The 12115-nt window shown below is 43.8% G+C and overlaps 1 protein-coding gene across 2 annotated transcripts in view; it reads right to left on the bottom strand.

Moving 5' to 3' along the window:
• XPOT (exportin for tRNA) overlaps window positions 1-12115 on the bottom strand; it is a 64215-nt gene that overhangs the window by 26566 nt on the left and 25534 nt on the right. For both annotated transcript variants that reach the window (XM_034770554.1, XM_034770563.1), the window contains exons 6-10: window positions 10986-11204; window positions 10036-10220; window positions 9450-9618; window positions 1501-1737; window positions 1114-1152 (exon numbers count right to left, since the gene is read on the bottom strand). In XM_034770554.1, the coding sequence (XP_034626445.1) occupies window positions 1114-1152; window positions 1501-1737; window positions 9450-9618; window positions 10036-10220; window positions 10986-11204 (849 nt within the window). The remainder of the gene's footprint in view (window positions 1-1113; window positions 1153-1500; window positions 1738-9449; window positions 9619-10035; window positions 10221-10985; window positions 11205-12115) is intronic.

The following is a 12115-nucleotide window of genomic DNA, read 5'->3' as shown; positions in this document are numbered from 1 at the left end:
CTGGAATGACAAGGACAAAACTGATAGGCTTGTTAGCTTTTCACTTTGGACACTGGGTGCTAACACTTGAGGAATACAGGTCTGTCTCATCTTACGCGCGGGTTCCATTCCGCAGTTAGCACATGGAGCGAAAACCAAAAACTGCATATAGCCAAAATCCCATTGAGTTCAATGGCAGGCGAAATCGCCCGCACTACAGGTATAGTATTAAAATTGTTGTTTTTCTCTTTTTGTTTTTGCCGACCGTGTAAAGTTGAAATCACGCATGTTAAATGCGCGTAAGATGTGACAGACCTGTATATTTATTTCTGAAGTGAACATATTATGTGTTGTATTTTATTTCATCAGACCCTCCTTCCAAACTCTGAACTTCAAACCTCCCCACCCCCGCTTTTCTCTGAGTTGGGATAATTAAACAATGTAAAGAGAATAATCTAAAGTTCAGTTTGGAAAACTTCTCAGCTTGCCTATAGATACAAAATGATGACATTACTATATTATAGAGCGGGGTTCTCAAACTGGGGGCTGGGACCCCTGAGGAGGTCCCGAGGTTATTACATGGGGGGAGGGGGGGTCATGAGCTGTCAACCTCCACCCCAAACTCCGCTTGCGTCCAGTATTTATAATGGTGTTAAATATACTAAAAAGTCTGTTTAATTTATTAGGTCGCACTCAGAGGCTTGCTGTGTGAAAGGGGTTGTCAGTCAAAAAGTTTGAGACCCACTATTATAGAGCACACTTACTCCGGATACAAAAATTCCCAGAATTATGAAAAAATGGGTTCAAGTTACTAGAGCTGATTGAGAAGAAGAGAGCTGGAAAATCTGGGCTAAAACAATGTCCATCTTTATATGCACAATTCGAAATAGATTGTAAATTTAACACTTTTATTTGTAATATGTTTGGTTAAATGAGGGCAACTCACACTGTCCCTAATGATAAGTCACGACAATTTTACTGATGCATATTTTGAGACTAACATATGAAATAGGTAGTCTTATTAAAAAGGGAAAGGTTCATATTTCTGAAGAGTTCTAAGGATCACATTTGCCAAAAAATAATGATACTTATCAAATTAGAGCTCTACTAAGAAGGAACTTCAACTAGTCTTACCTCTACATTAGCTTTTTGCTGGTCCGAAAGCACAGAGAGCTGTAACGAGACATTTCAAATGTTACCTCTCATCAAAAGTGATTTTGCACTTTATAATGGTTATAGCAATAACTATGTGCTTTTCTTTACAATACCGATACTGCTTGCAAGCAAGTATTTTTAGGAGAACACAAAACTTCATCCAATCTCATATCTCCAAAATTCTACAAACAACCATACATAAGCAGTATGTCCACAAACCAATAAACCAGAGCTACTATGTGTTAAACAAAAGCTACCAAGTATTTTTATAACAAGTAAACTCCTTAAGAAACTTAACATGCAAAGTAAATGTTCTTAAGAAGTTAGGGAGAAAATAAGTTGCCCTATATATTTTTTTTTAATTACCTGTTTCAAGATGTGAAGGTAATCATAACAAAACCCAATAATATTAGAGGAGATATCATCATCTTCATGAATTAGTAGCTGCAACATTAGGGCCATTTTCGCTTCAATAGCTTGCAGGGTGTCTTGCGCACTCTTCATATCTCCACTCTTTACCAGTTTAGTCCAGCTAGTTATCAACGCTTGCCCCATTCCATTGACCAGCTTAGAAAATCTGGCTAGAAAATCCACATCATCTTCCTGTACGAAGAATAGGGATCTGATTAGAAATAGTAGCAAAAACTCAATGCTCCAACTCCCCAAAGCGGTATAGATTCATGGGCAGTGCTATGCATTGTCTCCTATAGGTACAGTGTGCCACGTAAGGAAGTAGCATATATGTTTCCTAAATTGACACAGTGGTTGCCTGGTTTGTTCTTTCCCTGATGGAATGGGGAGACAAAGATTAAAGCAATGTAAAACAATATATTCACAAATGAGCATCACATTATTATAACAACCAATTCCCTCTCCCGTGTTAGTCTCCCTGTCCCTTCTACTTCAAAATGAAAAGTGATCTTACTTATACATTTCACTCCCCTGAAATCTGTATGATTTTAAGTACACAAGCCCAAGTGATTTCTATGGGAAAAGTTCATACTCAAAAGTAATAAATAGCTGGCAGACTTTTTTTTAAATAACACCACACTATGATGAACTCTTCTCTTCTGAAGATAAACATAGCAGACATGTTTCTGTATTTGCAGAATCAACCCACTTCAAGTAAAATTGCTAGAAGACCTCTCAGAACGGAATGTGTTTATTGACAGGTTTCAGAGTAGCAGCCGTGTAAGTCTGTATCCGCAAAAAGAAGAACAGGAGTACTTGTGGCACCTTAGAGACTAACAAATTTATTAGAGCATAAGCTTTCGTGGACTACAGCCCACTTCTTCGGATGCATATAGAATGGAACATATATTGAGGAGATATATATACACACATACAGAGAGCATAAACAGGTGGGAGTTGTCTTACCAACTCTGAGAGGCCAATTAATTAAGAGAAAAAAAAAAAACTTTTGAAGTGATAATCAAGCTAGCCCAGTACAGACAGTTTGATAAGAAGTGTGAGAATACTTACAAGGGGAGATAGATTCAATGTTTGTAATGGCTCAGCCATTCCCAGTCCTTATTCAAACTGGAGTTGATTGTGTCTAGTTTGCATATCAATTCTAGCTCAGCAGTCTCTCGTTGGAGTCTGTTTTTGAAGTTTTTCTGTTGTAATATAGCCACCCGCAGGTCTGTCACTGAATGACCAGACAGGTTAAAGTGTTCTCCCACTAGTTTTTGAGTATTTTGATTCCTGATGTCAGATTTGTGTCCATTAATTCTTTTGCGTAGAGACTGTCCGGTTTGGCCAATGTACATGGCAGAGGGGCATTGCTGGCACATGATGGCATATATCACATTGGTAGATGTGCAGGTGAACGAGCCCCTGATGGTATGGCTGATGTGATTAGGTCCTATGATGTCGTCACTTGAATAGATATGTGGACAGAGTTGGCATCGGGGTTTGTTACAAGGATAAGTTCCTGGGTTAGTGGTTTTGTTCAGTGATGTGTGGTTGCTGGTGAGTATTTGCTTTAGGTTGGGGGGTTGTCTGTAAGCAAGGACAGGTCTGTCTCCCAAGATCTGTGAGAGTAAAGGATCATCTTTCAGGATAGGTTGTAGATCTCTGATGATGCGCTGGAGAGGTTTTAGTTGGGGGCTGAAGGTGACGGCTAGTGGTGTTCTGTTATTTTCTTTGTGGGGCCTGTCTTGTAGGAGGTGACTTCTGGGTACTCGTCTGGCTCTGTCAATCTGTTTTTTCACTTCAGCAGGTGGGTATTGTAGTTTTAAGAATGCTTGATAGAAATCTTGTAGGTGCTTGTCTCTATCCAAGGGATTGGAGCAAATGCGGTTATATCTTAGAGCTTGGCTGTAGACAATGGATCGTGTGGTGTATCCTGGATGGAAGCTGGAGGCATGTAGGTAAGTGTAGCGGTCAGTAGGTTTCTGGTATAGGGTGGTATTGATGTGACCATCGCTTATTAGCACAGTAGTGTCCAGGAAATGGACCGCTTGTGTGGATTGATCTAGGCTGAGGTTGATGGTGGGATGGAAATTATTGAAATCATGGTGAAATTCCTCAAGGGCTTCTTTTCCATGGGTCCAGATGATGAAGATGTCATCAATGTAGCGCAAGTAGAGTAGGGGCGTTAGGGGACGAGAGCTAAGGAAGCGTTGTTCTAAGTCAGCCATAAAAATGTTGGCATATTGTGGGGCCATGCGAGTACCCACAGCAGTGCCGCTGACTTGAAGGTATATATGTGTTTATTGTTATTGTTTATTGTCACCTTTCATTACATATATGAAATGTTTTACATATGTATAAAGCCATTCATTCTAAAGCACACACTGGATCAGGGTAGAGTAGTAGAGATCCTCTTTAGAGCAACTGAGGGAAGGTTTGCATATTGGAATCTCCCCATTCATCCTTGAAGCAGCGTAGAGGCTCTTGCAGCAGTTCCCAAACTGTGGGTTGTGATCCCAAATGGGGTGCAGGTCCAACGAGCCAGAATCAGCCAGCAATATTCCATCTGCCCCCAAATGTGTCCAGACGTGCTCCACTAACGTCGTACCAGAAGGCCACCATTTGACTTCACACATACAGTGCATGTAAGGCCATGTTTTGCAGAGGCCATTTTGTAAAATCACAGCCTCCTGACGCAGCGTTTGTGGAATAGGTCTGGACACGCTGGATTTGCAGATACTATTTTGCCATTTGCATCAGCTGGCCGTGCAAGCATCCAGCTGAAAGACTTTAATCCAGAAGATCCTTATCTTATTAAGAGAGTATCCTCTGTGCTTGAGTTGGTCGGAATCTGGGATAGCCTTTTCTGAGATGGGAATCTGCAGCGGCTTGCAAACTCCTTAATGCAGGGCCCATATCTTCTTTTATGCCACTTTGAGTATCCTGCTGGTACTCAATAAAGAATCATTGTAAGTGACTGTGCTGCCCCTACTATCACCACACAGGGCCTTACTAAATCCTGGCCTCATTTGCTTAACAGTGAATTCCTCGGATTTGTGATAAGAGGCACAATGGACTCATTTTTACACAGTATCTGCTTCAACCTCCAGCAGTAAGTCTAGTGATGCAGTTACGAACAAAAAAACCAAGAGTGCAAGACACATGCTTGCAAATATGACACGGCTTTCTTTGAGTAGGGCTTCACCAGTGTTTGTCAAGAATTAAGAAAGGCCAAAATGGCTGTTACGTCACACAGTGTTAACTAGTGAAAGCTAGAAGCCTAATAAACTTAAATGACACTTGGAAATCCTTCACAAGGAACACACAGGAAAATCAAGGTCATTTTCCAGAACTGAAAAGAAGAACTTTTGCATCAACAAGTGGAATTCAAGAAAGCCATATTTGTCTCTGACCATGCTCAAAAAGGCATCATTTGAGGTGAGTTACCACATTGCATAGGCCAGGAAGCCTCACACAATCAGAGAGACTTGGATTTGACAGCTGCAATCGATATGGTGAAAAATGTGTGGAGAAAGCGAGGCAAACAAGCAAAGCCAGATCACTCTCCAACATCTCAGTGAAGCAAAGGATTGAGAGGATAGCAGCAGATCAGGGAAAACATCTGAAAAAACACGTTTTTGCTCTTCAGGTTGATGTGAGCACAGAGGGTTATGATGCACATTTCTTGGTTTTCCTGAAATGCACATGGAAGGGTGCAATTCTCTAAGACTTTCTGTTCTGGGCCTCCATCTTTCCAGACACGAGATGGCATACTGAATGTTACATGCAAGACAAAAATATCCCATGTGATCATCTGTGCAAAATCCCATCATGCAGAGCTCCATCTATGGCAGGCCACAAAGCAGGTCTGAGTGCACAGGTAAAGAAAGTTGCTGTCTACTGTGTGGACTCACTGCATGATTCACAGAGAACAAAAGGCATCTAAACCTTTGAGTCCAGAGCTAAGTGAAATTTTGCAGCAGGTCTTGTCTATTGTAAACTACATCAAGTGTTTGCTTCTTCACACATGCCTTTTTGGAAAACTATGTGAAGACATGGGGTCTGATCATGATGTGACGTTCCACACTGAAGCTTATTGGCTCTTGAGCGGAAAAGTACTGGGACAATTTTTTCAACTGTGACAAGCTGCATGCCTATGCAATGGACAAAGAATGAATTCACTGAATTTTCTATGTGACCAAAGCAAGATGTGCCTTCTTGCCTATTTCAGACACATTTGAGAAACTGAACAAATTGAATACAGGTCTGCAAGGAAAGCTCACAACCTTTACCTTAGTGATCAAAGCAAAGCATTCATGAAAACAATTGTTTTTTGGAAGAATAATCTTTTGAAGACAAACAGTGAATCCTTTCCACAGCTTTGCAAGTTCTTGGCTGACAACAAAATTATTCAGCCTCCCACACTGGTGATGGTTGAGCTGAGCATCTCATCAGATGGAGAAACAGCTTGCATCCAAATTACTTGGATTTCTTGGTCACTAGGTTACTGTCTGGGGTCACAGAAAACAGTAAGTCTCAAAATAGGGTTATGGAGATAAAAAGTTTGAGAAACTCTGCTCTAGAGTCTAGGGTCTGAGGAACAGAAAGCAGCAATGCTCCTTCTGCCTTCAAGCAGCCAGTGAGGAATAGTGGGGGAGGCGTCCAGTTTTTCAGACACTTACAATCTGGAGACTCAATGACAGAAACCTGAGCAGGAATTGCAGCATCTTCTCCTTTCTCTATAGCTGGGTATGGGAGGCTAGGTTCTCATTTAAGCATTGCTCTGACAAAAGGGAGTCCATCTTTTGCTAGTAAGTTTATTTCTCTGGCTATTAAGCATCTGGTAACATTTTCAAACCCTATGTGAGAGGAAATAGGCACATGTGACATGATAAATTAGAAGAGTACAGAATGGGGGGAGGGGAGTGAGGAGGAGGAAAAAAAACAAGGGGAGGCAGGGAGAAGAATGTTAGAGTCAGAGTTCAAAGCCAGAAGGGATCACTATATCATCCAGTCTGACTCCCCTGTACATCACAGGACAGCAACACCACCATGCACCCACACATTAAACCCCGCAAATGAAATGAGACTGAAGTATTACAGCTCACAAGAGACTAGACTCAGGGGCGGCGAGTTGTATGGGCCCGTGGTGCCTGGGCTCCATCAATATTCAGGGCCCTGCTCCACAAATGTTTGGGGCTGGGTCTCTCCCCCGGCCCAAACTGCCGCCCCCACGCACCCCCCCCAGTGTCCCCCAGCCCTACTTGCTGCTCTGGCACACCTGCCCTGGGACCTGCAGCTCCACGCTCACCCTGCTCTGCTGGCTCCCCGGCATCAACTGCTGCCGCAGGGTCCTAGTGCCCCCCATACACAGTGGCAGGGCAGGCTGCCCTTACCCTGCCCTTTTGCCTCAGACCCTTCCCTTTTCTGGCAGGACCCTCCACCAGCACAGGAGCCCCCACTGCCCGCAGTCACCGCTCCTGCCCCACACTGGGCAAGGGGCAGTCTCATCCCCCGTGAGGCTACCGTGAGGGGCAGCAGCAGGGGAGGAGGCGCACATGTGATGGAAGCCCACCCCCACCACCACCCCGGCACCCACCACAGGAGAGGCGAGGGAGCTTCCTGGACCTGAGAGGGGTCCTAGGAGCACAAGAAGTGACAGTGCAGGGTGAGTGTGCTGCTGGGAGTGAAGTGGGGGGAGGGGAGATGGGGGCCCTTCCCCCAGAGCTCACTGCTACCGGCAGGGAGAGGGCTGGGGGGAGTCTTCCTCTCTGGCCCCAGCCCCATGGCAGCCTGCCTGCACCCCAAACTCATTCCCATCCCTGTCCCTCCCCAGAGCCTGCACCCCCAGTCAGAGCCTTCACCTCCCCTGCACCCCAACCCTCTGCCCTAGTCCTGAGCCTCTCCAATGCCCCAAAACCCTCATCCCCCTGCACCCTAACCCTCTGCCCCAGCCCTGAGCCCCCTCCTGCATCATGAACCCCTCATCCCCAGCCCCACCCCACAGCCCTCACCCCTGCACCCCCTCCCATCCCTAAACTCCCTCCCAGGGCCTGCACTCCTCACCCCCTCCTGCACACCCACCCCCTGCCCCAGCCTGGAGCCTGCACCCAAACTCCATCCCAGAGCCTGCACCCCAGATTCCCTCACCCACCCAAACTCCTTCCCAGAGCCTTAGGCGGGTGGGGGGCAGAGTTTGCAGGGGGCAGGTTCTGGGCACCTCCAAAATTTCTACAAACCTGCCACCCCTGACTAGACTTATGTGTTACAAGTAGAGAATAGGAGGAACCAAGGTGCACCAGTGCTCAAGGCCCCTGCAGTGGCAGGGAAGTGATTGAGGTATACTCTCATAATTCCAGCAAGTGACCTAAACCTACATGCTGCAGAAAAAGGCAAACACCCCTAATAGTCACTTCCCAGTCCCCACATGATCAGTTAAGACCCTGAGCATGTGAGCAAGAACCAGCCAGCTAAACACCTGAGAGAATGCATGGTGCCTGTAAGCAAGTAGGCAGGTATGGCTCTCCCTCACTGTCAGTCTCTGAAGGAGGCCACGCCCCTTTGCTGACATGCTCCTGAAACAATCTAAGTAAAGGGGAAAAGTCAACTATCTCTGGCTCCAACCCTTAGGCAAGGTAGAGCCACAAATAGTTCAGAGGCCCAGGCCTTCAGGCAGTGTGGGGCACCAAATAAAGAGCCTAAGGTGCCAGCAGGGGTTGACCGCCAGCAAATAATCTACGGTCCTGGCTTGTTGGACGTAAACTAGGCCAGGTCTCTTGGCCTGAGGTGGGGAAGCTGCCAGCCCAAAAGGTGGGGTGGCAGAGGCTAGGGGGACGCAGGCCTACCTGACTCCGCCACATCCCAGCCCAGGGCTCTAACACTCTGCCACTGGGTCAGCGGGGATCCGCCCACAACGTGCTGACCTAGAGTCAGCAACGTAGCCACATAGACAGCTGCCCGTGGGCCACTTCCTCCCATCAGGGTGTACCTGAAGCCCGGGTCGTCGTCCATCTCTCAAGGGCATACTGCCAGTGGCAATCCAAGCAGCTCTTCAACGTTAAGCGTGCCTGGCAGTTCGGGTATCTGGGATGTGTCCTCGGGACAGCAGAAGTCTTCCACGGGTTCCAGCTCCAGCTGTGGACTGGAAGCCTCTGTCTCCCTCTGTGGCTCCTGCTTATCTGAGCTGCAGGGCCCACCTCTTGCACTTCCTGTTCCTGTACCACCCTTCCGCTTCCAGCATAGTGGCCGAGATCTTCCTGGTTCCATCCACCAGGGGGCATCTGTCTCTCCCACCTCAGAGTACTGGCTCACCCCCAACTATCTTCCATCTCTAGCCATGGCCATATTTGATGCTTCAGAAGATAGTAAAAAACCCTCCCAGAATACACTGAGGCAAAAATATCCCTTCTGGACCCCTGCCGGTGGCCAGCTGAAACCCCAAAGCATGAGCTTTAGGAACATAAGACAAACTAGAAGTGAGCCCCAGGGTTGTTGAGCCCTGTCTCCTACCATCACAAACAACCCCAACATAAAACTATACTCAAATTTATCCAGCTCTCTCCTAAAAATTGTTTGCCCCAACAACTCCTATTGGGAAGCTGGTCCAGAACCTCACCCCTCTGATGGTTAGAAGGCTTCTAATTTCCAGTCTGAATTTGTTTATGGCCAGTTGATATTAATTTGTTTTTGTCTTTACCTTAACTAGCTCTTCACCCTCCTTGGTACTTACCCCCTAATGTATTTAGAGAGATCAGCAATATCCCTCTCAGCCTTCTTTTTGTTAGGCTAAAGAAGCCAAACTCTTCTAGAGACCCCTCAGAAGATAGGCCCTCTATTCCCCTGATCATCAAATCTTATTTATGTAGCTGTGTGACTTATCTCCAAAATATCAATTTACTAACCTGATCAATACTGAAGAGACCAGCAGACTGTAACACTTGACACAAAGATTCTACCAGTTTTGTTTTATCAATTGGGTCCATTCCCTTATTTACAATTTCAAACAAACAGTCACATGCTTCCTCCCGAAGAACTTCTACAGACATGTGACCTAGCAGCATATTTATAAACCTAGAAAGGTGAAAACAAGTTAATATATAGACATCACCACATGCATAAGCGAAGTCATAATTTGTATGTTTTCCTACTTACAATGTGGTTTCACTTTAAATTAAATTTAAAAGCCTATATAGTGCACGTGGTTTGTAGATCTAGACAATAACGTGTGTCATTTATAGATGTAGTCAGACCCTTCTAACACTATGGCTTACATTGCTCTGTGAAATCGCTGAGAAATCAGCAAGTATTAAAAAGTTCCTTATAACAGGAAGTTGGGTGGCACAATTTTTTTTTTTTTTTTTTTTTGGTTATTTCTAGAACAGATTTTTGACATAGGGTATTGTAAATCATATTACCATGCCGCTGACAGGACTGCATACAGAAATACTATCCAAAAGGCAAAGATTTCTAATGAAAAAGCAACCTTACCTTTCATTGGCTATCAGGCTCAAATCTATCCAGGAGACATAAGCTCCAACTACTTCAAGGCACTGGCATGTCAACTCTGCATTAGTATATTGATAATTTTGTAAGATTTGGTACCACGACTCCACTAGGCTTGGAATGCACTGTTCTCTCATGGTGTCTTTTAATAAAGTATTTCTGCGAGCCTCCTATAAATACAGCAGGAGCACATGTTCATCTTTCTATAGATTAGTAGCTTTTGCACATTCACTATCAATGCAAACACTTGGAACAGTTCATGTCCTTGAAAGATGCAAATATTCACAATCCACATTTATGTTGTTTTCCTTATTTTGTTTCCTACTGCTTATTAACTTTAAAAGCTTACTCAAAAGTTGGTAGCCCCAAAACCGCACCTACTTTTCCAGTCTGCTTGCAAAACCAGTACATTGTTTTATTTCCTTTCCCCTTCCTTTCACACAATAATTCAAAACAATTTCCAGTCAGCAATTTCCTTTTCTGAAAAGACACTTAATGCCAGAAAGGGAAGCAGAAAGACTTCCAAACCCTTTTTTTAAAAAAATCATGAAGACTTATAAGTGATGCCTCATCAGAAACCGGAACATTTTAAAAATTAACCAATTTAAAAAACATCAAGAGGACAACAGTCCATTAGACTTCCTACACTACTTCTCATGCACAAGCAAAATGCTGCTGTTACAGGTCACAAACATTACTGAGTTTCTTTAAAATTCAAACACTAGTTGTTTTAATTTAAATTTAAGAACTCGTGAAAAAAGGTTTTTATAAAGTTTTATATACACAGCTGTTGAATGTAAACTACCCTGTAATTCTTTTAAGGCAGAATCCTCCTGGTGAAAAACAGAATCCCTTTTGCTGCAAATAAGATGAACAGTCCTTAAGCCCCAAACAATATTAATATGATGCAACATAAAAAACATGACATAACTTGCCTCTGATGTATGAACTACATCCCGGTCTACCAGCTCAGCATCAACAGCCATAAGGATTCTGAGGTACAGATCTACTCCTTGAGGGTTAAGGTCTACTACTGACAGAATATCAAAAAAAAACTTGGGCCATTTTGTGAGATATTCAGTGACAAACAGCAATGCAAAGACTTGTGCTGCTTTGTTGCGAATAAAAGTCTTCTCTGGTTGGGGATTCAGCATCTGGAAGAAATAGAATATTTTCTTTATATTTCTTTTATACATTAGAAGAGAATAACCGACTGATTTGGTTGTCCCCTGTACTTAATCAACGCCAACACCATCTCCCATTTCAGTCATACAGGTTATGTGAAATACAACAAGTGTGCAAAAAACAAAGAAACAAAACAAACAAACAAACAAAAACCACCTTCCCCCCCCCCCCCCCAAATCTTACATTTTAAAGATTATTAAGGTTTTTGAAAAAGATTCAGTTTAAAGACAATTTAGGTGACAATATTCTTCCTATAGGAAATGGACAAAGGTACTATGTGCAGTTGAGAAAAGGAAAATCATGCAATTTTTGGCTATCTTGATGGTTTGGAAAAAAGAGCTTTACAAATACAAATAAAAAAAAAAACACCACACTTGGTTCTCAACTTGTGCTTTGTCACCCCAATTGGCTGCTGTTTTTGCAGGTGATGAGAAGCTGCTCCCAATTCTCCTTTATTCAGAGAAAAAACTGGGCAGGTACCCAATTCCCCCATCCTTCTGTTACTATACATTTTTCTCCTCATCTCCCTTCACAAGCTCCTTACACGTGTAGCAGCCTTCTGCAAAAGGAAACTAACAACTAACTTCGTACACTGACCCATATTAGCAGACTTCAAGCAAGCTACTGGATGCCACTGACCAGCATTTCCACTTGCTATAACTAATTTTAGAGAGCGCAAGAGGTGAACAAAATGAACACTAACTAATAAATGTGTATCAACTTCTGTAAGGTGGAAGTATGCCCCTGTGCCTGGTCTACAATGAAGAGAAGGTGAAATCAGAAAGGTGGAATCTCTCTTCAGAAGAGGAAAGATGAGTGATCCTGCCATTTACCCCACAAGTCTAACTTCAATCTCTAATAAAATAAGAGTCTAATACAC

This window comes from Trachemys scripta, chromosome 1 (genome assembly GCF_013100865.1).
Source record: "Trachemys scripta elegans isolate TJP31775 chromosome 1, CAS_Tse_1.0, whole genome shotgun sequence".
Classification (NCBI taxonomy): Eukaryota; Metazoa; Chordata; order Testudines; family Emydidae; genus Trachemys; species Trachemys scripta.
The sequence above is the reverse complement of the archived record's forward strand: the minus strand, read 5'-3'. Positions and strand labels throughout refer to the sequence as shown.